The sequence below is a fragment of the Oxyura jamaicensis genome, chromosome 1 (genome assembly GCF_011077185.1).
Source record: "Oxyura jamaicensis isolate SHBP4307 breed ruddy duck chromosome 1, BPBGC_Ojam_1.0, whole genome shotgun sequence".
In the NCBI taxonomy this organism is placed as follows: Eukaryota; Metazoa; Chordata; class Aves; order Anseriformes; family Anatidae; genus Oxyura; species Oxyura jamaicensis.
The window spans coordinates 95,133,659-95,159,649 of NC_048893.1; the positions used below are offsets into that span (position 1 = coordinate 95,133,659).

General features: G+C 44.0%; 1 protein-coding gene across 4 annotated transcripts in view; it reads left to right on the forward strand.

The window, feature by feature from the left end:
* The first annotated feature begins 1,499 nt into the window (after window positions 1-1,499).
* LOC118160501 overlaps window positions 1,500-25,991 on the forward strand; it is a 28,465-nt gene continuing 3,973 nt past the window's right edge. Inside the window, exons 1-5 of one of the 4 annotated variants that reach the window (XM_035315265.1) lie at window positions 1,500-1,697; window positions 19,378-19,653; window positions 21,480-21,728; window positions 25,051-25,188; window positions 25,781-25,900. In XM_035315265.1, coding sequence (XP_035171156.1) covers window positions 1,688-1,697; window positions 19,378-19,653; window positions 21,480-21,728; window positions 25,051-25,188; window positions 25,781-25,900 — 793 coding nt within the window. In that variant the 5' untranslated portion in view covers window positions 1,500-1,687. Of the gene's footprint in view, window positions 1,698-2,197; window positions 2,229-11,436; window positions 11,460-18,392; window positions 18,514-19,377; window positions 19,654-21,479; window positions 21,729-25,050; window positions 25,189-25,780; window positions 25,901-25,991 lie in introns of those variants that run through there. The other 3 variants (XM_035315264.1, XM_035315266.1, XM_035315263.1) reach the window with 3 other exon arrangements.

Consider the following 25,991-nt stretch of genomic DNA (forward strand, 5'->3'; position numbering starts at 1 on the left):
CAAACTGAAACACAGGAAGTTCCATCTGAATATGAGGAAAAACTTCTTCACTGTGAGGGTGACAGAGCACTGGAACAGGTTGCTCAGAGAGGCTGAAAACCCATCTGTACCTGGTCCTCTGCAGTGTGCTGTAGGTGACCCTGCTTGAGCACAGGAGGATTGGACTAGAGGGTCTCCAATGTCCCCTTCCAACCTCAACCATTTGGTGATTCTGTGACCCCAGTCCTTCTGAGTGAATTTCTCCTGGATTCAAGGTAACTTTTGAATTCACATTGCTTTCTCTCCATTTCTGGTTCTTCCCCTGCCAACTTTATGCATTCTTTTCCTTTTTTTCCTCTAAAACTTTGTGTGAGATGGAGCAGTGTGGAAGTGGGTTCCTTAATGCCCCACCCTGTGGATGATGTCCATTGTGAATGTTATTTTTGCTCTTTGTTGCAGCAGATGTTCTAATGAAATGTTTTCCAATTATGTATCATAGCCAGAAGCCAAATATGCTTTGCTTTTAAAATAGCCCTTTGTCAGCTCTTACTTGTTGACTTCTTCTCGCTATGTGTATTGAGTGTAGGCAGTAAGTTTTTGCTACTGGGTGTGGCCTCTGTGGGAAGAATCTAGTGGCTGTCCCGTGCAGGATGTGACTGATTCCACCTGGCTCCCATTGCCCCACCACAGGGCATGGCCAAGCCCTGCAGCCACCCTGATGGTGCCGCTGTTCTAATCTACTCAAGAAAGGGCAAAATACTGCACAGCAGAGAGGGGAGTGAGTAAAAAGCACGAGAAAACCCTGCAGTCACCATGGCTAGATTTTTGTGCATGTACGGAAGCTGTCTTCTAAAGAGTATGTGTGATCCAGGTATCTATATGAACACAAGGTGACCTTGCTATTGGGACCCCAGGGCTTTTGTGGCCATAAAGTGGGGAGCAAGGCTGTGCTGAGCAGGTGATAACTGCCAATGTGAGAGCTGACTTGTCCTTCATTACTTTTGTCTTCCCAAGGCAGGTCTGAAGCTTTGTGTTGTGAGCAGGGTAGATATAATGTTGTGGACAAAGGCAGGGCAACTGTTCAGTAAAGAGGGCATTATAGTGGGGTTCAGGCTGGAATTTTTTCTTCTGTACTGTTAATCAAAAAGATGAGAAATACTGTTAGCTTGGCTTTGCTGACCCCTACAGTCTGTTCAGGTTTTCTCTGGAGAAAAGCTATTTGTTATCTATAATAAGCATTGTCATTGAGACTAGCAGTGTTTCATATAAATTTCTCTGCTCTTTAGAGACCATGAACAGTTGTATGCATGCAAATCACCTTCAAGGCTGTGAAGAAAAAATATATAGCTATCATCTATGTCATATTAGCATAACTATTAAGTGCTTTAAATCTCTAAAACCATCAATTTTACTATGTAACCTGAAAATGAAAAATAATCTTCTCTGTGAAAAGATGAGCAGACATCTGCAGGAGGATGTTGAAAATAATTTTTTTTTTTTTTTTTTTTTTTTTTAGTAAATGTACACTGTGCCAGGAAACAATCACTCTTCACATACAGCAGATTGCTGACAGAAATGGCAGAAGTGCCGTGGCAGAAACTGGCAGAAAAGCTTTCTTAAAATAGCAGATTTTGTTAGTCTTGGTGATACGTTAGAAAGATAACCAAGTCCAACCTCTCTGTTGATGCTCTGCTTTAAATGTTGTTGAATGAGCCCAGGTGAGCAAACCTTGATGGATGCTTGTATTGCAGACCTCTCTTGAGGAAGTGATTTGGCTTCTTTAGTTGAAAAAAATGTGTCTTGCCATTACTGTCATGTGTGCTCTTAAGTGCTGGTGTTGCGTACACCACGCAAGGGAAGGTGGTAGACTAAATCTGACTGTTCTCTAGTTTGGTGAGTTGTCCTTGCATGGCTTCTTTTGGTTTTGGCAAATAAACCCTTGTCCAGATTCAAATCAGTTTGTCATCAGTTTGCCATCAGTTTGCATCTAGTCAGATGAAGTAAGTGTTATTTCAAGACACTTAACACTTCCTATCTTGCTGCAGTGGGCTCTCTTGGTATGAAGGTATGGTTTTCACCTTGCTTGGGTAGATGAGGCTGAGTGACTGCAGCTGTGCTTCTGATAGGAAACAAAATGGGTCTCCCTGGGCTTTGGCCTCCCTTCCTTTCTTTACAGGTGTGATCAACGCAAGCAATGTATGTATGTTTATGAGGGCCAAAGTGCTCTCTTCTGTAGATGAAGTGTAGAGGTAAGTCCATGTGTTATGCTAAATGACAGTACATTTGTGAGCTAGTGCTTTCATTAGGTTAGCACTGTCTCAATCTTTTCTCCTTAATTGTTCTTTTAAAAACGCTACTGTCTCTGAATTTGTGCTTTGCTGCCTTGTCCAGGATTGTAAGCTGTGACTGTAAACTGCCCGCTTTGCCAGCCTCGTTTCTCTGCTGTGGGATCCGAAGTGGGATGTCTCATGTTTAGAGTGCTTCTAAACATGGAACAAAATTTTGTTGTTTGTGAAGATACCATGGGAGTGGGAATGGTCTTAGTCTCTATAATATGCTGCTTTATGAATGCAGCTCTTGAAGAAACCAAAGACGATGTTGAGTTGCTGGGGGTAGTTCCTTTCCAATGTGTGACACAGAAAGTGTTATTTCAGTTCTGTCTGCTCAAGAGTGGGTATTCACCTGTACAGGAGAACATTAACATGAATGCTGAACTGAGAACTATGTATTCTCGCTATATATACAGATAATTTGCACCAAATAACTAGTCATCACTGTTTCTGTGAAGGAAACTGGGCATCTCAGCAATTGGTTTACTGTCTCCCACTTTAGTTGGATCCTCTCGATTTTCATCTAGTGCCTTATTCTGGAGCTACCAAGAGTTTGGCAATCTCTGAAACAGAAGCTTAATTTTCTTAAGGGATGGGTGATCAAGGGTGGTGGGAATTGCATTCACAGTCTCATTTCAAGCAGTTACATGTTGGAGGTTTTCCCTATGAGCATGGTCCCTGTTAGTAGGTGTTTTTTGAAAGAATAGAGATGATGCATCCTAGAAGATGTTGTGCAAGGGAATTTTTTGTGCATATTTACCACTCAGCCTCAACTATTAATTTCAATAAAACAAAAGGTAAGATGGAAGTCATTTTTCTGGTGTAAGATAACTCGGCAGACTGTGTTCAGTTGCACCTTCAGAACTATGGTCTCAGTCTGGGCCACAGGACATGTAATTTAAAGTCTCTCTTTGTATTGACTTTCACGTCAACTTTGAAAATCATATCCTGGCTGATTTAGTCTTGCTTGCCAGCATTCACACACACAGGAATTTAGTTTTGTCCCCTCCAGTGCTCTATAAGCCAGGCTGTCTAGTATGATGCTTACCTGTCAGGAAAGCAAGCGTGTGTCTAGAAGTATGCTTTGCTTGGTTGGAAAGGTGGCACACTACAAACAGCTCATTTGTTTTCTCTACTGCACACTATCTACATTTTCTTTGTGATTTCCAGTGTATCATCCCTTCCTGACATACAATACCTATGCCAATAACTTTAGTTGCATGTCTATCAGTCCTGAAATTAACATGATGGCAGTAGTAATGATATTAATGCAGACTCTTTAAGTGAAGTTAATTTAATTATTGATATGGTGCACTTTATTTTTATTTTTGGACAGGAGGATGCTTGTGAAGACTTGCTTTCTTGAATAATGCTATGCGAATGGTAGGAAATACTAAGAGATTCCTCATAATTTCCTTTTTAAGTTGTAGACTTAAGATGTAGACTTCCATGTAGACTGAAAATGTTATTCCTGAGCTCCGGTGCTTTAAAAGAAAGACTTGGCTGTAAATGGATATCTTCCTTTGTGTGCTGTATGACAGTAAAGATTGCAAGAAGGTTCAAGCCTAACAGTTGTGTAACGGGACTGATGGAAGAACAGCTCTGAGAAGAGCTACGCAACCTTTTCCACCATGGATACAGACTGAAAAATGTTGGTTGCAAAGCCAAACAAGCTATCTTGTTTTTAAAGCTGACCTGTTACTTTCTCCTGATTCTTGTGTATGCTATCCGAGCACAGAGGGGGTCAGAGACATAACCATGGCTTGCCTTTTGCTGTAAAATGGTGCATACAGGGTCGGATTCTTTTTGCTTGTGGTCAGTAAACGAGCGAGGAGGGTTATTTTTGAGTAGTCCTAACTAGGTAGGCTAAGTCATTTGTTAGGCCACAAAGTATCTAATGTGGTAGTGAGAGGACAGATTAATTCTGTGCTGTGCAAAAAATACTTCAGGAGTTTTTAAGACGCACTAGTGCATGTGTGGTGGTTTTACCCAGCTGGGCTGCTGAGCTCCACCACAGCTGCTCTCTCACTCCCCCTCTGCAAAGTGGGGGAGAAAATACGATGCAAAGGGCTCAAAGGTTGAGATAAAGACAAGGAGATCACTCAGCAATTATCATCACAGGCAAAGCAGACTCAGCTTAAGGAGATTAACATAGTTTATTGCCTATCACTAGTGAGAAACCAAAAGCAAACTCAAACCACCTTTCCCCCATCCACCCTCTTCCACCTCCTCAGCCCTGAGAGGTGCAGGGGAATGGGGGCTGTGGTCAGTCCCTGATGCTTTGTCTCCGCTGCTCCTTCATGGTCACTCTCTGCCCCTGCGCCACTGTGGCAAGCAGTAGTCATGTGTACAGTGACCGATTTTGATTTCAGGGTGATAAATGTTATCATGTTTTCCTTCTAGACAGTGTTTTGGGTAGTGAGTTTATGGCAAGTAGTTATATCTATTTGTTCCTTTTAATAATATTTCTCCACAGTGCATTAGCATTGGGAAAAATAAATACTGAATGTTTAGACAACTTCGTCATAAAATCATGTTTTCTTCAGAGGTCCTAACAGATTAATATCGTTTGCAAGTTTTCTGGAGGCTCATGAGAAGCAGGAAGGTAGTTATGGTTCCTGAAGTGGTTACAAAACTAAATTAAGATCAATTACTGTGAATTCATCCTTCTTACCTCAAAATAGGGTGCTTTGTAAAATCTTTTATAAATGCATTTATAAAGTATGCCTCAAGCATCCTTATGAAAGATAAATTAGAAAAGTCTGGCACAGCTTCATTTTGCACTGTATGGATAGGGGAAACATGGAGGAGAATGACATTATTTTCTTGAGTTCATACAGTGACTAAGGAGCACAGTCAGGAACAGGATTAACAACGGTTCCTGAGCACCACTCTCCAGTTCAGCCTGTGGGTCTTTGTTTCTATTTTATGCTTCGGATACCGGCATCACCCAGACCACCTCATTCTGCAGCTCAGAAATGTATGAATCTGGGTGTTGCATGTATTGTGTTTCCAGTGCGTGGTGGTGTGAAAACTGTACGTGAGACAGTGGATAGTTAGTCTTGGTTTGGAGCAACTGGCTCGTACTGGCAGGTAGGAGGTAGGGAGTCTCCTACAGAACTGAACTCATCGGTAGATTTTTTTGGGTGTTTGTAATGGAATTGTTGTCCTCAGCAGTGCTTAGAATGGATGCAGAACAGCGCAACAGAAACCTTTATCAGGTAATTAACAAATGAAACTGAAATGTGGTAGTTGTACGTAATCATAGTGACTTACTCTGAAGGATCATATCCTCCATTTTTTCTTACAGTGTCACTTCGCTATCATCAGCTCCTGTCTTTGATGGTTTAAGGTGGTTATGCTAGAACATCTTTGATTTTGGTTATGTAATTTTAGTCATCCACAGCATTCACACTTAAGTCAGGACTTGAACGCAAGACATCTGAAATTAGGCTACTAAAATACAGAGTTTGGCCTGAAAAAATACTAGTTTCTGTTCAGGCATAGTGTATTCAGCAACTTTTTGATGTGTGCAGTATTGACGGGAGACCAGCGTTTGTCTTAGTTTTTAGATATTGGCCAGTCAGATTGATCCTTTTCTCTCTGCCTTTGAAAAGGCATCCAGTCCTGGGCTCCCTAGCACACACAAAAAGGAAAATTAATGGAAAACTTACCTATCTGGTACCTCCAGAGTGTTGGGAGGAGTGTTATGTGATAATTACACAGGTCTGAAGATGACCAGACTGGAGGAAGTTTTTGATGGGAACGGTAAATGTGGACATAGTTATCAGTGTTATTTCTGGAGGACAGAAGCGGTTCTGGAGGAATTAGCATACAGCCCATGCTCCATGTCACCTTATTTGGACAACCCTCGCTCCAACCCCTGTACTGTGTGGCTAAAATTAACAGAGTTACGCTTTTTGTGTCCTCTTAAGGACAGCTACAGTCAGTCTGTCTCGAGTGCCCTACTGTCTCTCAGAAACTGTTTATCACTCTTTCTGCAAGAGGAAGTAAAACCTTAACTATCAAGCCCTACTGAGTATGTAAAACCTTGCAAAGAGAAGTATTCCAAGTCTGTGGCAATGTATGCAGAACATCTGTGATTGTATGACCAAACCAAAGCCTGGAGGCACATGTTAAAACCCATAAGCATTCCAAAGAAAACAGAAAGGTACCAGTCTTTCATAACGCATGAAAGCTCTCGCTCTTCTGCTTTGTTTTTCTTGCATGTATTTGCCCGCTTCTATGTATAATTAAATAAGTCTGCAAAAGCAAATCTTTTTGTCAAATCAGGTGATGTAACTAAAACAATGTCTTCATAGGTCAGGGGAAGATTTCTCCACTTGGATTTCAGTATTGCTGCTGAAATTCCCACATAGAAGCTTTGTGAACTTTCCACAGACAGCCAACGTTAGTTGGAGTTGCAAACCTTGTCAGCACAGTGGTCCTGCATGCTGCTATCATGTTTCACAGTTGATTTCTCAGAAACTGAAATGATTGCTCAGGCATTGCTGTAGCCACAAGGTTTCAGAATATGGTTGTCTCCTTATATTTTTTTACTCCTTACCTAAGCAGTTTTCCTTCTGGTGTCTCCACGCTATGGTGGAAGTGCTCAGTGCTAAAAGCATGAGCCTCTTCAGCCAAGAGAACCACAGAAACCTTGCCCCTCGTGGCACCCTTCATGAGGCATTTGAAGGCCCAGAGTACACTTCTTAAATATGCAATTGTTCCGCAAATATATCCTGCAGTTTTAAAGCTGTCTAAGATTCTGTTCATTCTCAGTTGCTGTGCCCAACGGAGACTTCTGAAATGGTGTGTCGGTCATTCAGCTTTAGAGAAAGTGACTGTGGTTAAGTGGTGGGTTTCAAAGCATGTCGTGTGTGGATTGGGCAGGTACTCAGCAGAGGTTAGATGACAAAGAGGAAGGCGATGGAGCAGCAGCAAAGTCAGTGTAAAGGGAGTGCTGGACATTTTCCTGACTGTTCTGCGTTGTCTCTTGTTTCCTTGTTAATCTGCGGCACTTCCCTTAGGTTCCTTTAGCTAATTCGGTGAATAATGGCTTGGAGGAAATTGCCCTACTTTGGTGCTTTTACTCTAAATAGTGGGCTGCTATGCTCAGGAAGCTCAACGTGAGGAAATCCTGTATCAAGAGGTACCTTCCTGGAAAAATTACTCCCTTGGGAAAGAAGTCCCTTACAAGCCCATTCTCCTTATCTTCAGGAGAGCTGTGTTGTACGTACACTCAAAGGCGGAATGGTTCTAAATGCCCCAAGAGCAATTTTGCTTGTAGTAAGGTATCGCTTCTTAAACAGAGATGAGAAACAGAAGCAGCAATGTGAGATGCGTGCACGGATTTAGCTATACCAAAAATATGTGAGCTAAATTTACTGAAGTCATAGAAGTCTGTACCTCAAGGCTATAGTCAATGAAATGTAAGCAAAATAATTCACGTTACCCTCAAATGCACTGAATTTTGAGCAAATATTTTTTCATGTAGACCTGCTACATTTGCATCTTTAATAATGAAGTATTTTGTGTTTTCTGAGCTCTTAAAATTTTTACAGAACTAATTGACTTATGGTCAAGGCTTTCCCCTCCAGTTTGTGAAGTGCTGTACTTGCAGGTGCTACAGACAACTTGGCTTCAGTTGCAGACAGAAACTGTAGCCTGTCTTTCAGCAAAGACTGACCGCTGGGACTCAGTTCTTCTAATTTGTCTCACTTCCTCATGCTGCATTCAGTGTTGTGCTGCCGGGTGCCATAGGACAGGATGTGCAGAAACTCAGAAGCAAATTCTGCCTGCAGTCTAGGCCTCTCCATCCTCCCTGCTCTTCGGTGGTGGTGGTGGTACACAGAGTGGTTTTCCTAAGGGCAGCAAAGTACTGCAAGAATATCAGTCCAGAATTTTTCCTGTCTTTTTTTTTTTTCTCCTCCAGTTAGATGAGTTGTTATGTGGTGTTATATTACAAAAAAGTATAGATGCAGAAGTAACTAGAAGCTTTGTTACTACACGAATGCCTGTGTGTGTGGTGAGGTGGCATTTCCCAATCAGAGATAAGGAACAGGGGCAATAGCACTAGACTGTGGCCCAGAGTTAACCCCATGAACAGTGTGTGAAATCACAGAAAACTATGCTCATTTTCTTCAGATGTATTTCCTCTAAAAAATTACTATCTCCAGAAGCAGTAACCACAGTTCTCAGTGGCCTTCTCACAGATCCCTGGGAAATAATCTTTGGTAAAGGGTTGTCTTGTAATTTCTAAATATACTTATATGAATATGAAAATATAAAATATACGAACAATCTTTTTGAACAATATTATGAGCAATTCATGTATATATGAACATAAATGAATTGTTCATATATATGAATTATATATACATGATATATAAACATGAACAAAGTCCTGGAAGTTCTGCAATCTTTCACACTTTTGCTTTGTAATTTGGGTTGTGGATCAGTCAATTGTTGAACAAAATGCTCTGCATCATTGTGAAGGTTTTTCAGCAGTGCAGCAGCTAACTTCTGAAAGGTAGGGCTTCAGTTAGTTTGTTATGTGAAATGATAGCCTAGGTTTCTCACTCAGCTGGGGAACCTTGGCAGCAATAATGAAGTCTCTCATTAGTAACGGAAGGAGGACCAGTTACAGAAATTAGGAAATGCAAAGATGGATTCCCTAGTGCAACCATTGGCTTACTGATCATGCTGGGATGGGTTTGGATCATTCTTGGAGACAGAGGAGAAACAACGTAAAGAGCCAAGGCTTGGTGGGTAATGTGGAGGAACAGGATGTGTATGTGGAGCAGTCCTAGGTCACTCGAGGATGGGGAATTTGAGAACATTTCAGGGACTATTGGAAGAGAGAAGGAGATATTATGCTTATTGATTTTTAAATTGTGTACTTCTTCACCTAGGATCATAGGATGAACAACTTATCTAGACCAACGTCCTGCTCCAATTGGGTCAGCTATGGAATGGCATGCACTCATATTGTAGTGACCCCTGAAGGACAGAGTCACAAAACTTGAAGACAGCCATGTGAAGATGAAGACAGACTGATGGCACATCCTCACTCCGGTGAGGAAAAATTGTAGACACGGAGATAACAGTATTCTTCTGTTCACTCAGAATGTATAGATTTATTTTCTCAGTGGAATTAATAGTGTTATGAAATCTTCTCTTGCAAAGTACTCTTTACTTTTAGCACAAGATGCTTAAGTTTCTCCTAAGGGATTTGCACTGCTGATTCCGGAATGCTGCTATAGTTTGCATGTTAAGTGTCTGTGACAGCTAAAACACACAGGGCCTGGGATAAGGTGATGGAAACTATATACAGAATTTCTTAGGGCTAGCATCCAGTCTTATTGAAAGGACAATAATTTTGTTGTATGCTCATCTCAGTGTCAGTGGATATAAAATTAAGAGAGTAAAGATGAAAAAAAAAATAATCAATGACTAGTTGCTCATCTGTGGCCAGAGCAGCCTAACTTGACAAAAAATTAGATGGGACTGGTTGAAATTCTGCACTTGTAGAGAACTAGTAGGCTCGTGCTCAAACTAGTAGGCTCTCTAGGGCCTGAAATGAGCCTCAGAAACCTTACAGTAGGTCTGTTGGGTGGCGGGTGGAATGGAGTCCTGTGCAGGGAGCTGTGTGGATCTGGTTAACTGGTCTGTATTGATTGGGGTGTGTGCATTCAGAACTCTGGTCAGTGATCTTCAACTGGAGACAGGAGAGGAGCCTGGCTAGTGGAGATACTTGTGGCTTTTCCTCTTTGTGTGGGTAGTGGTTCTTCACTGGTGCTTATATTTGCACACCCAAATTTATGGGTCGCCAAAGAAATGTCATTCCTCTTGAAACAGAAGGCTGTTTGTTTGGGTTCCCTGGGCTGCACGGGCAGACGGGACAGGGCCACGTATTGCTGTTGAAGATGCTAATCCAGTTCCTGTAATTTCCCAACGCTTCGTTTAAGAGGATGCAGACTCAGGGCACAGCTGTTCTTTCTTTGATTCTTTCCTTGTGAGTGTATACTCACAAGGGGGGGGGGGGTTGTATCTTTGGGGGATTTTTCCAGCATGAATGTGTGTGCCCTGCTGGCTTTTAGGTCTGTGCTCTTGGTGAAACAGCAGAAGTGAAGCAACGTCCCCCTAGCACCAGTTTAATTCACTGCATCACACTTTGTGTTTGAGGGGGACTGTTCTGGAAAAGGGCAGGTGACCTTTCGTGGAACCAGGTACAGCTACCAAAGGCTGTAAATGTGGTGTGAGGGGAAAGAGGTAAAAGAGCAGAGCTCTTGTGAGAAGTGAGTGCTGTCTTCAGTTGCGTTTGTGTCACAGTAGAACGTAATAGCTGGGACTCAGTGTGACGTACCTCCAGTGGCCCAATTTTTGCCTAAATTATAGAGGCCTGTGACATGGCTTAGTTAAAGTATACAAGTTCCTCAGGGCATCCCTTGCATTGAGTGGGTGGTTCTGAAGACTTTGAGAAAAAAGGTCCAGCCTGTTGTAGACATCTGAGGCAGACAAAGAGGTTCTTCTGGAAACTGTTAAAAGCATTTTCTCTCTGGATGGAAATGTTACTTAAAAAACCATCCAGAATTAGTGATTTTTTTTTTTCTCCAAAAGAAAATCTTGCGAGTTTGTCCTAGGATATGATGCCTCTTGTGCCTCCTAAAGAACTGGTAGGTTGCAAGGTATTTAATTAAATGTTTTACTTCGTTACTGGTCCATAGTTGACACTTTGCAGGTACAGTAAATAAAGAAGAGGAACATAGAAACGCTCTTAGGGATTATATGGCCAATTGGGAGCAGCTTTGGGGTAGAACTGTATGAATTTCCAGTTCCATTTCTAATCCGTTCTACATGGCTATCCTACAGTTAGAGCCCTGCATCCCTGTAACATTTTATTGCCCAGGAATGTATTCTGCTCCAGTGACAATCTCATCAGGTTGTCTGGTACAACTTTTCTTCTTCCTTCGTGGATGATCAGAGGAATCAGCGCTCTTCAGACAGCAGTAGTTTTTGTGCCTTTCTTTAATAATACCTTAATTCTCAAGAGTGCACTGCAAGAGGATTGAGAACAGTATGCTGTCAGGAGGTATGATGTATCTGGTGATCTTCTCTTAAAAAGAGTATTTCAACTACATCTGTAAGGTAGGTTTAAAAGTCTTAAGCACAGTGTTTTATTGTGCTGTATTGAGTGTCTCAGGCTGTTACTTTTATCCTTCCGTCACATTCCTTGTGGCACATAAAAGAATTTTAAGCAACCTATAAATGCTGTCTCTATGATATGGTTAGGAATGGAGTCTTTTCAACAGAAATGTGAAAATGCATGTTATCTCTGTCTGTGATTGAGTTTTCCACTGCTTTTTGAATAAACACAGTAAGTAATGTGAGATATTTTTGCAAAAAATCTTATATGGATTGAGGCAGAAAAACCTAAGTGATGTGTTTTTCAAGTTGTCATTTTATTACTCTGCCTTTTTTTTCATGATTTTTACTCCTGGAGAGATCCCCAGATCCAAAACTCTGGTGAATAGACCCAAATTTCAGTTTCCAGTGAGACAACAAGAAAAATTTAGGAAGAAGTTCTCTAGAGAAAAGAACCATGGGTGAGTATGAACTTGATCTGTAAACCTCGATATCCAGGGAGTACTTTAAGGTTGTCAGCATTGCTGGAAATTCATTTAATAGAGTATACACCTCCACTGGAATAACTGTCTACACTTGGAAGTAATCAGAACTGCTTCTGTAGACCACTGGGAAATATAAGGTAGAAAGCCCTACAGTCCATGTTCTTAAACTTTCAGCATGTGAAAGTCATCTCCTGGTAGCCTTCCTGATTTTCAGAAGACTTAGATCTGGCAGTACTTTGGTTTTATTTCCGTGGAGCTGAATCTCTGTTGCGGTGTGGGGTTCAGGGACCACTCCATTTGCACAGAACTGGGTGTTCTGATGTTCTGCCTTCCTCCGTATTCAGATTTGACCCAGTCCATTCTGCCATGAGCTAAGCTGTCAGGCCAAAAGGCCATGTCTGTTTCCACTGAGTATGGGAGAAACATTTGTCAGCCTCTTGGCATTGCCAAATACACAGAATTACTTGCACTTTCTAAAAAAAAGTTGTTCATTTCAGATTTTCGGTGTATGCAAGAATTATCTAGCCTAAAAAGGTCATATTTATTTTTGCTGTCTTGGCCTCAACCAGGACTTTTCCACTTGCCTTTTAGATTCAACTTCACAAGCTAAAGTTTTGATCCCACAAAAAAAATGCTTCTCAGCCCCATTTAGTACATAGACCCCCTAAAACATTCCCAGTAGAGATCTGGATCTTATAAAAAAAATTCAGTCTTCTGACAAGAATTTTTTTTCTACATATCTTAGTCTGGATTTGCTAAGCATTTAAAGTGGCAATACAAAGTTAGATGAGCTAGATATACACACATACGCTTGATCAAAGAGTATGTATGTGCTATTAAAAAACAAAACAAACAAACAAAAAACTTAAAGCTCTTAAATGCTCTAATTTGCTCCAGGTATCAGCAGATGCATTTCTTGTGTCTCATAGCAAAGCTTCAGCAGAAGGTACAAAGGGGAAATAAAAGCACAGCTGACCTGGAACAACCTGTGGCAGCTTGGATCCTAATTTGACTTCTCCAAGTGTTGTCCACTCACAGAGACAGATTTTCCTGTAATTCTAGTGAAAATGGCCAAAGCCTAGAGACTACAGGCTTTGCTTGCTGTCGTTGGTAGGGCTGTTCAGTCAAGTTCTCATCTTGTAGCAGCTTGTCTGAAGCCATATGTCCCAATAGCTTTGTAATGATAAAGTTTTTTTTTTCTCCACAAAGCAAATGAAAAGCATTTCACCCTGCACACAGTGAGACTGAATATAAATTGTGCAGTTTTTGGCAATTATTTAATATATAGACTCTTTTTTATATATATCATTATCATGGGCTAAAGTAGGAGAGCTGTGTCAGAGAAAATGTGTGTGATCATTGCTCTTGGCTTGGACAGCTGGGATCCTCATGTTCTTGTCCCCTGGCAGCAAGGTGATGGACGAGCACTGAGATGGCAGGTAGTAGGTGTGCTGGGACCTTTGGCAGCAGAACCAGTGCCCTCACTGGGGGCAGCCTGAGCCTGTGCCCCAGGCGGTGTGAGTGCCAAGGCTGTGAGTACGTGGCAGGAGCGTTGAGACAGATGATGCAGTGTTCTGCCATCGCCAGACCGTTCACCTGGAACTTGGCACTTGGTGTACTCCAGCGCCCCGAGGAGCACTGTGGCACGGTGCTGCCCCGTGTGTGCTGCTCAGTGGACCTGCCTGGGTCTCTCCCCATGTAGCTGCTCAGCACTAAGTGGAGTTGAGGTTTTCATGTGGGTGGGAGGAATGTGTGGTGCTCCCCCTGGAGCTGTCTGATGGCTGGGTAGAAGTGGGAAAGGCTCAGATATAACAAGGGGGAGAATGACAGCAACTGTTAATGTGCAGATGTCTGATTTCCTTCTGTAACCCTGATCGGTCTCATTTCAACGTCAGAGAGAGCTGGAGGGGGAAGCTTGCGTATGAATGTGACAAACACGTGGAATTTATCTTGTCAGAGATGGGAGCTGAAAATCTCTCTCCAGTTTGTCTTCTCCATGTTTTGAAAACATGGGACTTTTCTGCTCTGCATTACAGGTCAGCAAATAAGTCTGCTCCCCCAAAATATAAGGCAATATGCAGCAAATGAAAGTGCTACTGTGGGTTTTCTGCTTGGTTTATTTTGAGCAGAGGGTTTCTGCAGATTAGGTCCCCAGGCTGCTGTGCAGAACCTTGTCTCCTTTGCCGCTTCAGGAACCTGCATGCCATGCCCCGTTACTTGGGTGGTCCATTTTAGACAGAAGAGCAGTGTCTGGTTCAGTGGGTCTCAGACGGCCTCAGCATTGCACAGCAAAAGTCAGTGCTGTGGCAGGAAGCGTGAGACGAGGACCAGTGGTGTGTGTTTCATGGAGATGTCTGAGGTACCGTGGACCTTCCGCAGGAGATCCCCAGGTCCTTCTTTGTCTGTGCCTCAGCACGTGTGTCTGTGTGGGCTTATTTCAGCCTGTACAGTTTGCATGGATTGGGCCGAAAAGGGGATCACCTGCGGGATGTCTCTGGGATAAAGGCAAGAGAAATGAGAGCTAAAGTCCAGTTCCTTAATCTGCCTTATTCAGCACCCAGGTTAAGAACTGGCGAGATGAAATTCTCTGGGTACAACTTTCTATAGGAATGGCAACAAAGGAGTGATTTCGGGAGGTGGGGAGAAGCATCAGTGACCTGGGTCTGGCCTGTCCGCTTCCCTAAAGCTTGGCACGTGGGACCTCTCCGCTCTGGTTTGCGTGGTGGTAAGAACATGAATCTGTCAGACATACTATCAGGTGGTGTGGCATGCATCTGTTCAAGTGCATGGCATGTGCATTTAAGGTGTGGGTTACCTGTGAGAAGGGGCTGCTGTAGGTCTGTCTGTCCACAGCCTCTCTCTGCCCCTGCAGGACCATGTCAACAAGGTGCAGCTGGCTGCATGTCGTGGATCAGGCTGACTGCTTTTATTTGAGATGCGGAGTCCCAAAGCAGCAGAGCTGCTGTGCTGTGCAACAAACGTGTCGAGTATGAGAGCTGTGGTAGAGCAGCTGAGGCAAGGGCCAATGGGGCAGGTCTCATGCTGAGCTCACGGTGTTTGGCAGGAGCTGATGGGGAAATCCTACACATGCCTCAGTTGATGGTTGGCTGTAGGTAGGAGTTTAGGAGGGTACAGGTTTATTTCCATTTTACAGCTCTGTGTGGGGCTGTAGATTCCCTGACACAAAAAGGTTTTCATCTATGACCATTGTCCTGCTATCCTGGTGCATCATATTTTGTCCAAAAGTCACTTGCTCTGAACATGATCCAGAGGAGTACCCAGACTGGGTAATTCTACTTCCTAAATAAGTTATTGGGTAGCTATGATCTCTGCAACTTTGTAGTTAGAGAAACAAGCTGCATGGCACTCTCTTTATCACCATGTAAGCATACAGCTTTGTGTTTATCTTTGAAAACTTACTTGCTCTACATATATAATAGGAAGTATTATAATTATATAAAACTTATATAAAATTATTATAATTTATTGAACTCTGTATCATATATACAGATCTATATATAATGTAGATCAAGAAGGAGTTCAGGGTCCAAGCATAGTGCTCTGGCTATTTCCATGTAACAAACAATTCATATTACTTTTCCCTGCCCTCACCTCTTCTCCCTGTGGTCTCAGGGGTCCTGCTGCCACCGCTCGGAAGCATCTCTCAGGCCTGCACCCTGTTCCTGCCTCATGGCTGCACTCAAAGTGTGTTTTTTTTTATTTTATTTTCTCATGCACCGATAGTTGTAGGTGTGGATGGGACAGGAATACTAACAGGGCAACAGGCCTCCTTCCTCCCAGGACTGCAGCTCTTTAGGTTGTGGCCATACAATTACACCGCTGAGCAACCGAGCTGTGGGTCTTCATGCCTGGGGGAGATGCTGCAGCGTGCAGAGGTGGTCCTGTGCATCAGCAGAGCTGCTGCGTTGTTTTCATTTCCATGCACTGAGGCTGTGGTGCTGGGCTCTGCAGCCTCCCTGCGTGAAGGCAGGCTGCCATAAAAATAGGTGTGCTGCTGGTGGTCACCGGCCTATTTAAAGGAAGGTATGCAGAGCTCAGATGTACAAATTTACTTCATAGCGCTTCACAGCTTATTTCCTACTTCATTAGCTCAGGTTTCTCAGTCTCCTCTGCTCCAAGAGGGACTTAAGGTGTGTAGCGAATGAGTGTCTTTCCTCTGTTAAAAGTGGTTAGCAGTGCCATTAGTGGCTGTAAGGGCAGCCACTTGCAGCTCACCAAGTAAAAAAGATTTTAGTTCACCTTCCAACTGCAATTTTTTTTTCTTTCTTGAGGTTTCTCTTAAGTCTCACAAGGTGTTTTTTGTCACAGAAAACTTCATGCATCTTTATATAAAAAGGGGAAGTATTCTCTCCGGCTACTTTGGGGTGTTGTGAGCATTCATTAGTTAATGTCAGAAGTTAGTGTTTGATCTCACCTAAAAATTCCTTATGTACAAAATTTGGGAGGGTTGATCTTAAGGAGGGACTGCTGATTGATGGCAACACAGGCAGTGCATGTGCTGTCCTCTTCATCCTGGCTGTGACTTCGTTTTTTTTCACTGGCTGGGATGTTGAGGGACAGAAGGAGCCTAATGGGACTTCATACCCTGTGTGATGTATGGGGCGCTAGCAGTCAGAAATATTGAACTCATAAATGTACTCATTTGCCCTGGAGTCACTGCGAGGGAGACTAAACGCAGGACACCACAATGTCACCGTCATGCAGTCTATTCTGTAACAAAGAAGCTACAGCAGAAAGGCCGTATTTTTCTTTCATTTTACTGCAAATCTGCAAATGAGCTCTGCAAGGCTGCTGTCATTGACTAGGAGAGAAGGTGAATTTTTGCTGGATTTTGCTGTGGGCTGACCCCCTCTGCCTTTTGCTGTTTTTCTGAGGCTCTGAGCTTTTTGGGGTTCTGGTCTGAAGCGACCCTTGCACGTGCCATCTTTTTTGCCTCCTGTCTCCACCACAGCACTGCAATCCTAAGCTCGACCAGCTCACCCTTCAAACATGGAGGTGAAATGAAGATGGACATGCACATCCAAGGCAGATGGCTAGCCGCAGTCTTGCAGCAGTATTTGGAGGGAGAGTTTCTTCAAGTAATTTCAGCTGTACAGAAGGAAATGAAAGTGTTTCTTGCTGTAAATACTTTCCTCTTTCCTCCTTCCACTGCTATGCTGCAAGTGTCTGAAGACTCACTTCACTGCTTTTCTCAGAGAAGGCTATTTCTGTCACATCGTAGATCAATTTAGGACTGTCCTATGCATGTATGGTAAAGACAGGATGGTGCTGTGGTAGCCTTGAACTGACTTGTAGGTTTTAGACACTAGGAGCAGAAGGTAGGTTTAATCGTCATTGCTAAGAAGTTGGAGGGGCCAAAACACTGACCAAAATATGGAATTATCAAGCAGAGCCAAACTGTTTGAAAAACAGCATGTGTAAGGGATTTAACCATTTCTTAGAATTGTGCCTACATACAGAATTTCACCACGTGGAGCTTCCGTAACTTAACGGGCTGCGTGTCCAGTGAAACAACACAAGATCACCAGCTGCATCCTGAACTCCTGTCGCAGTTGTTCCTAAGCACATCTGCAAAGCGTGTCTGAAAACATCCAGATGCTGGCTCTAACGCTGAGGCAGATTCTGCAGTGATGATCATGTGTAGCACTCCTCCACGCTCTGTGTGAAATACCAGTGAGTTTTAAGTCCTCTCAGCAAGTGTGAACGAAGTGGAGCAGTCGCACTGGCCCTGTGGATACATGTTCCACAGTGGTTCTTTGGGGTTGGCTTTTTGGTCTCATCTCCGGGAGGTGTACTCCAAATGAAGCCAGAATGGCTTTCAGGCTGTACTTGGTCAGGTTTTGGAATGCAACTTAGCTTTCTGTAGCCTGTGTTTTCTTGGGGTGGTTGTACAGAGAGCCTTTTCCCGCCTGGCAGGTACCATCACAACACTGGCAGAGTCCAGCAAAGTTCAGGCTGGCAAGGTATGTTTGTATACAGAGGGAGAGTCTTCTCCCACACCTACTGCTGGTGAGGGACAGTTGTTGGTACTGCAGAAAATCAGCCTGTCTGTATATGCAGTGCTTTATCTGACTGGACAGACTTCTCTTCCCTACGTGGGGATTCTGTACTTCAACAAACTGGAAAAAGCTGAAAGAAATAGACGTTTCACCTTTGCCCAGTCTGTGTTGGCATCTTGCTAAGTGGGGTGAGTTGACCAGGAGACCTCTTCCTTCTCCTCACCTCCCAGTCCTACTCTCACACTTGCAAGCTGCTCCAAGGTGCAGGACTTTGCAAAGCACATTGTGGCTCGTGTTGGTTCAGTCTGAATTCAGTCACCCAAAACCTTGCAGGTCTATTTTGTAACATTATTCAATCTGTCCAGTATGGGGTTTTTCTTTTTTTTTTTTTTTCTTCACTCTTGCTTCTGACATCATTTCCTGAACGCTAAATTCACTGAGCTCTGTAGCCAGATCGTCGTCTCTGCATATGATGCAAGGAGCTCTTTAAAATGGATTTCAACTCTCCTTTTATTCTGCAGTGCTTGCTGGTGATAATAACTGTTACTGATGGTAAGTGAGATTTTTCTTTATGGCTTTGTGGCACAGATTTGCCTAGATGGGTGGACACCTTAATTTTATTCCAAGATCTTTAAGGACTCTACCAGGCTCTGGGATACATCAAGTAGTGTAACTGCTAATGCATGAAAGGGGCAGTCGGACTACAGTAAGATATTTATTTTTTAGGTAAACTAATTATAACTAACAATATAGTACTTTCTCAGTGTACTGTGACTGTAAAAGCATTTCAACAGAGAACATAAGATCCTTGTATGCAAATTGCTGGTTGGAGGGTTGGAGAGCGATGTGGTCCTGTTCCTAACACTCGGTGTGACCTTGGTCAGTCCCTGAGCTGCTGTCACCCTGCCATTTACCCATCTGTGATCTGAGTACGGCAACTTAATAATGTGCAGGGATACTGTGAGGCTTGTTCGTGCGGACACTGCGACTGTATTATCTGGGTAAAAGAAGCTGTGCAAGCAGCAATTGCTTCTGCTACCATCTACACTCCGCCTATGGCATTAATGCCCTAAGCGTTTTTCTCTGCACAGACACCCAGCAACCAGGAGAAGTGGTAGAGAAAGGGTAGGGCCATGTAGAATTTGGGGAGAGGAAAGACCAGCTGTTCAGACTTGTGTCGCTATGTGCATGGTGTGTGTACGACCCTCACGGTAGCAAGGAAGAAAGCTAGCTTTTATAGAAGGCATACTGTCACCCTTCCCACCCTTTTTTGATTCCTGGTGTCCCCAGCCTATTGATAGGGGTGGGTCCCTCTTACATCTCACCTCGGTTTCCCCCCTGCTGGGGGGCAGCTGAGGATGGATGAACAAACAGACACAGAAAGCTCACTGCCCACACTCTGTGCTCTCCTTCCAGGCTCTGTCACCACGATTGGTGTGCTCAGCGGCAGCTCAGCAATGTTTTCTATAGGAATTGAAAACCTGCAGAACCTCTCCAAAATGAGCAAGGACAATGAGAGATGCTTCATAGATGTGGTAAATGGTACTTGGTTGGCTGGCTGTGGCACATGTTACAGACGTCTGAACTTGCAGAATGGCTCTCTAGTGCTAAGGAGTGTGGAGAAGGAGGATGAAGGAAATTATGAATTTGTTTTTAACAACATCAGTAAATCCTTTGCACTGGAAGTGTTTGGTAAGTGACTTTGTTAGCAATAAATAGCCTGTGAACCTGTGAGCCTGTCTGGAAGCTGCTGCCTTGAATTTCTTTCAAAAAAAGACACCTTTTGAGCTTGCAGGAGGTATAGGTGCCTCTGGAACAGAACACACAGCTTCATAACTCTCAGAGTAGGAATGGTAAGCGTAAGCTAAAGACTGCTTTTTGCACATCCATGTTGTCAGTCTTTCCCATCTGTTGAGCCTCCCTTCGAGTAGCCAGTCAGTTGAGCTATGTACTATTTTTTCCTGATGTAAGAGGCAGCAGCATAAAGTGTTTTTAAAGCTGAGCCTACAGTATATAGACATGCAGCTGGAGATTTCAGTCCATTTCTAGAGCAATCTTCCTGATGGGTCTCATGAAGAGACTGCTTTGTGCAGTTGAGAAAAGGTAGCGAAAGAGTCCAGGTATGATTTTCTGATTCTCTCCTGTCCACCATCAGCTTTGAGGTCAGTATCTCCTGGGTCTGTGTAGAGACCTGCAGTAGGTACCTTACCTTGATAGTCTCTCTGATGTCATCCCTGTGACCTCAGCATTCCCACTTCCCTTCATTTGCCTGGTCATCCCCCTGTGGACTGAAAATAAGGAAATGAAGTCACTGATACAGAATACAGCTTGTTGCTTGGGTTAATACAGAGAAGGCTTAAACAGGCTCAGCCCCTGGCTGAACAGTGCTCTAGATAGCCGCTCACCATGGGTCTTGTCCTCATCTCCACCGTTCCTTTTACAAAGCTTTCACTTAAAAGTTTTTAAGAGAAATTGAAGTGCATGAAAGTGTAATGAAAATGTCAAAGCAAACTGATCTCAGTGAAGACAAATGAATCCTTACACTGTTCAAGTGCAAACAAGCAGAACTGCCACAGAGTAGGTCAAAGATGTGACTCCTTGGCAAAAAAGATCAGGGACTTAGACTGGAAGTAGGCAGAGATTGCAAAGTGTCCAGGTTTTTACCTCTATTTCAGTGAATTTACTTTAGGAACTTCTGTCTCCTCCTTGTGTTCTGTTGCCACATAAAGTTAGGGAAACAATTTCACAGTAAAGGTATTTCTGGAGGCAGTAATTTTAGCTAAAGATGATGTCATAGCTGAGGAGGGTGATTTCTGAGCTTGTTTACATGGATGATTTGCATAGATATTCTCAATGTGACTCTTATGGTCATAAAACCATACAACCTCTCTGTTTAGTCTGTATTTGCAAAGTGGGAAATGTCAGAAGTAGCTTGGTTCCTTACAGTAGACAGAGAGAAAATCAGGAAAACATAATATGATTGCATTCCTTCAGTTTTGGTTGTCCTAGTCTGGGCCGTTCTGTCTAACTGTGGGTGTCTTGTGTTGGTACCTATGTTAGACGTGATCTCTACTAATTCCTCACTAAAACGGTAGAGTCAGTGAAAGCAAAAGGACCTGTTCAAGGAGAGGTCTGACTCTCCTCTGAAGCTACGGTTATCCATTGATTATGGAGGAAGCCTCTGGCCACCAGATGCTTAAGGTGTGTCCATGATCCTCAGATCATGGGCTTCTGTTGTTATCTTTGTCAGCTTCTACATGGAAAATGAAGAGAGGCTGTATTTTTGCGGTGTCCCCAGAACATTGACCAAGAGTCAGCAGTAGGGTTGGGTGAGTGCTGCCAGGGGCTGGGAGCAGACGCTGAAGAGTAGTTACTGATTGCTGTGCACCCTGGCTAACAACAAATGCTGTGGGAGTCTCCCTGGGGGGAAAGGCTCCTGCCCAGCTCTCAGTCAGTGCTGAGTCTGCTCATTGTCTCTCTTCCCTCCCCATTCCCGTTGCCTCATGCTGCATGGCCAGAGCCAGCCATTGCTATCCAGTGCTTCCCCAATGGGACCGGAGAGTTGTCCTGCAACGTGCCCAGCAACGAGAGGATGAGATTTGAGTGGCTGCTGAATGGCAGTGAGCTGAAGACCTCCGAGGCTTGCATTAAGGATGGTGGGAAGAAGGTCCGCCTGGACAGAACTACGCCTGGGGAATTTGTATGTGAGGTTCACCACAGGAACGGCGTCATGAGGTGCGGACCCATCGTACTGTCTTGCAACTACGGTGAGTAATGGCAATGCCAGAAAATTTCCCTCTTGGTCTTTTGTGGTGGGAATCTTAGGACCTGTTGCTGTTGGTATAAAAATGAGGTCTTCTCTCCTCAGGCACCTGCCTTCCAGACTTACCACATCCTCCGTTAGAAAGTGTCCCAGTGACTTCCTTCTTCGTGCTCTGTCCCAGACTGAGCCTACAGTCACAGAAAGGGTGAAGGTTTGTTCAGCAGGTCCTTCTACCCAACTGTGCTGCAGGGAAGGATCTCTGTATTTCTTTTTCTACCTGCAGTGATGGGTATTTTACATGCTCTTAAGAGTCAGTGTAGAAACACGAGATGCTTCCTACTCTAACATTCACCCGTTACCCTCACTGCCTTCCAATTTCTGCAACATCCTTGGAAAAACACTTCTACTAATTCAGCCCTGTTGCTGCTGGACTCAGCTGGGGTGTTTTGCCTCATCTATTTTCTCCTTGTCTAGACCAGCAACACAAAGATATACCAGGCTATATAAATACCTTTATCAGTCCTGCATTATCAGAGGTGAGGTAAAGATGCAAGTCACTTAATTTTTTTCTGTGTCCCTGCTTGGGTATGCACTTCTGTGAGAAGGCCATGACTTGATGCATTTGCAAGCTCTCCGTAAATGCTGAGTAACCTGCTTGAATGAGTGGTGCTTTAATGAGAGAGTAAATCTGGAACCTAGGACTGCCATAACCTCAGGATGCAAAGTACTGGGCAGTGTTGTAAACTGACTTTTAATAAAGAACAAAATCAAATTGATTAGATATTCACTTGCATCTCCAGTAGTGAAGATTTGAAGGTTTTTGTCCTCTCGGGAAGTGAAGATGGTCATCAGAACTGTGTCAGGATAACATAATTTAAAGATAAGATTTTTGACTGATTTAGTCATAAGTAATGTAACATAGCTTTGCTGATAGAGAAATTGTACTGTGATATAGCACCTAGTGTTTTAGAAATTGTCTGAAATGCTCCAACTCTGCAGCAGATTGGGTACTGTCTTTTCTCATGGCTGGCATAGAGTTGGTTTGAAAGCAAAAACACTGACCTAAGCACTGAACTGTGTGCTCTGGCACTCCACAGAAATGCCTCAGGCTGTTTGTGCTTGGTTGCGTGGGTGCTGCCGGAGAGTTGTCCTGCCTGTACAAGTTTGGCATTTGTGATTGTGGAGCAGCAATCCTAATTTTGTCCAGTTGAATTGGCCAACAGTTGTTCAGCATGGTCAGACCCAAGTTAACTGAGACACAGGGGAATGAGGATGCAAATGTCTGTGAGCTCTGAATCAAGCCCTGTGGTAAACTACATGAGTGCTGACAGTTACCATTGTTTATTCTGGGTGGCTGCCCAGTCCCCTGGGTGCGATATCAGTTTCTCATTTCCTCTTCAAAAGCCCACGAGGGAATTTGATGATAGCTCTGTTGGGATGAGCGCATGCATAAACACGTATCGGGAAGGGTGTGAGAGCAAGGAAGTAGCAGCAATTTTACTTTTTAGTCACCAAATGCAGCCGTGCTCGTAAGAAGTGAGATAAAGCTGTTACGGATACTAGAAAAATGGAGATAAATAAGTTCAATAAATGAATTAAAGACTGACTAATTTTGTGGGTTATTTGTTCCAGACAAAGGGATAAATATAGTTTTTCCACAGTTGTTCCAATACAGATACAAGATCTATAGTAAAAGCACTCATTTGGGCAACCTGTTGGCTGATGAAATTATTTTTAAATGTTTAAGACAATTTGGCAGAACTACTATAAATTTCCAAGGCACCAGAGGACTCTGATTGTGGAGGATCTGAAACAAATTGCTCAGAATTTAACAAGTCAACATACATAAAATGATTTTATTATTCATATTTTAATTACTGCTTGTTTTATTTCTGATTTTTAACATATACTTCATATCGGAAAGACCTTCTGAACGAATGGCAAATTTTTAAGAAACATTCAGGACTATTTTCAACATATTTTATGCCTTGGACAATATTCTCTTAGGTTGTCCTGAAAAAGGAAATAAATGATCAGGGCAATAACTTCTCATTTGCTGGCAGTTTAATTTTGAGCCTAGACCTTTAAAAATGTTTTAGCTGTCCCTATAGAGGCTGGCCAAGCAGGAGAATTGTGCTGGTGCTGTGCTGTGCCCTGCTCAGGAAGGAGCTTGTCTGCAGCCTTCTCAGAGGACCCTGAGTGGTGCTGCCCAGAGTTTAGCCAGCGCGTTTTGAAAAAGAGAGATGCAGGGAAAGTGAAGAAGTGCTGTGTTTGGGTAGCTGGTTGCTAGCTGCTCAGCCTCACTACGTGAAGCTACTGCTGTCTTGTTCGACAGGGTTGAGTAGCAGGCAAGAAGAGGTCCCAATGATTCAAAAAGCTATGGTGAGGTTTAGCGTGCTTTTAAGGAACGTGTAGTACAGCGATATTTGAGTTGCCTTTTTCCATGTTGGGAAGAAGAGTTTTCTTACTGGCTGCCCCAGGGTGGAACAAATCGTCCTGAAGGAGCGTGTCTCGATGGATCTCTCTCTCTCCTGCAAGCCTGTGATGCCCTCTGCCTGCTTGCTGCTCACCTTCGCTACAGCAGTCCATGCTTGTCCGACCTGTCACAGCAGCCTTGAGCAAGGGGCTCTGAGCTGGGTAATAAATACCACCGGCCTGCGCCTGGCCTTCTGCTCCACCATCTGCAGCCTTAGCCTCCTGCTAGGAGTTTTGCATGATCTCGGCTGGGGAGAACAATAAAGAAAAATCCTTCCCTGAGCAGCAATGAAATCTCTTTCCTACTGCTTTGGCTCTGGTGGCTGGATCCTCTGGTGTCTGACATAGTCAGATCAGAGCCTGCACTTTCTTTGAGGTTGCTATACTGCACTTTCTTTGTAGTTGCTATACTGCTATCTCAAGTGGATTCTCTGAGGCCTAATCTGAGCACTGAGGGCAGACTGTGGCTCTTCTTTCAGCAGGAGATGCTAGCTTAGGTCTCCTTCTGGGCTTCCTGTTTTCACAAAGTTTTGTGAAATGTAGCATCTTTAAAACCACCACCTCCTCCATTAAATTTGATCAAGTGTGGATTATCTGAGATGTTACTGTTCAGAGTAGACAGAAGCAGATGTACACAGTTGTGCGAGTCTCTTTTTATACTGAAAAATTCCATACTGTGATTGAATGATGTGACATAAATGATGATGTTCTACAGCTCATAATTTCTCTCAAACATCCTTGATCCAAAGCAACAGTAATGCCCACAGGCCCTAATCTGGTGTGGAGCTTTCTCCAGCTGGGAGAAAGAAGCTTGCCTGCCCTGGTAACTAACAATGCTGTCCTTCTTGCAGGAGACCTGCTGCAGTACCCGTTGTTCATTTACATCCTGGCAGGATGCGCAGGGGGTGCAGCTATCCTGGTGATGGCTGTGTCCTCGGTCATCTGCTGCTGCATGAAGAGGAAGCACAAGTTCATCCCAGTGCCTTCAGGTGAGTGAGTGGGGAGCTCTCTTGCCCCTGGGATGGGTCTCCCAGGGGACAGTGTGTGTACGGGCTGGGGCAGAAATGGCCCCAGCATGAACTGGTTTCACCTTGGTGGATACTCTTTTTCTATCCAGCTCTCTCTTGACCCAGTGGAGCAGAAACCTACTTGCTGATAGGCAACTGTTAGGACTGATGGGGTCTTGAAGAAAACCGTGCTTTTCCTTTATTCAATTCCCATTTGCTAGCATGTGCCAGAAAGGAACACAGCAAAACCTTTTCTATGGGCAAGAAAATTGAGCCTCATTTGGGCCTGGTCCTGAAGGAACCCGATGGCTTCTGCTGGCCATCCTGTGAGCACCTGTCCCCAAGCGCTCTCTGCCTGAGCAGCCACCTCAAGCTGTGATCCTGCCAGCACGGCCATGCTGGTCTCTGGCAGGCCGGCTGTGGCCCTCCGTGCTGGCATCTGTCTGCTCTGGGAGCAGGGCCAGAGCCATGTGAGGGGGAGCCGTGAGCAGGTGCTGGAGGCCTGGCCTCGCCATGGACGTGCCAGTGCTGCTGGGGGCCTCTTCCTTTCAAGTCTCTGATTTTGGCTTTGCAGAGGACGAAAAGGATGACGGAATTGCGATGTCAGTGGTCTCCAGTGAAGCTGTGAAGAGCCCCCCCAATGGAGACCATGTGGAGGCTCAAGCTGCCCAAATCGACTGCCCTCCAGTGCCGGGTGCGTCCAGAGACTTGTTTCACGCCAGACAGCCTGCTGAGGAGGGTGAAAGGGACGCGTGGGACAGCGGGGGGGGGGGGGGGGGGGGGGG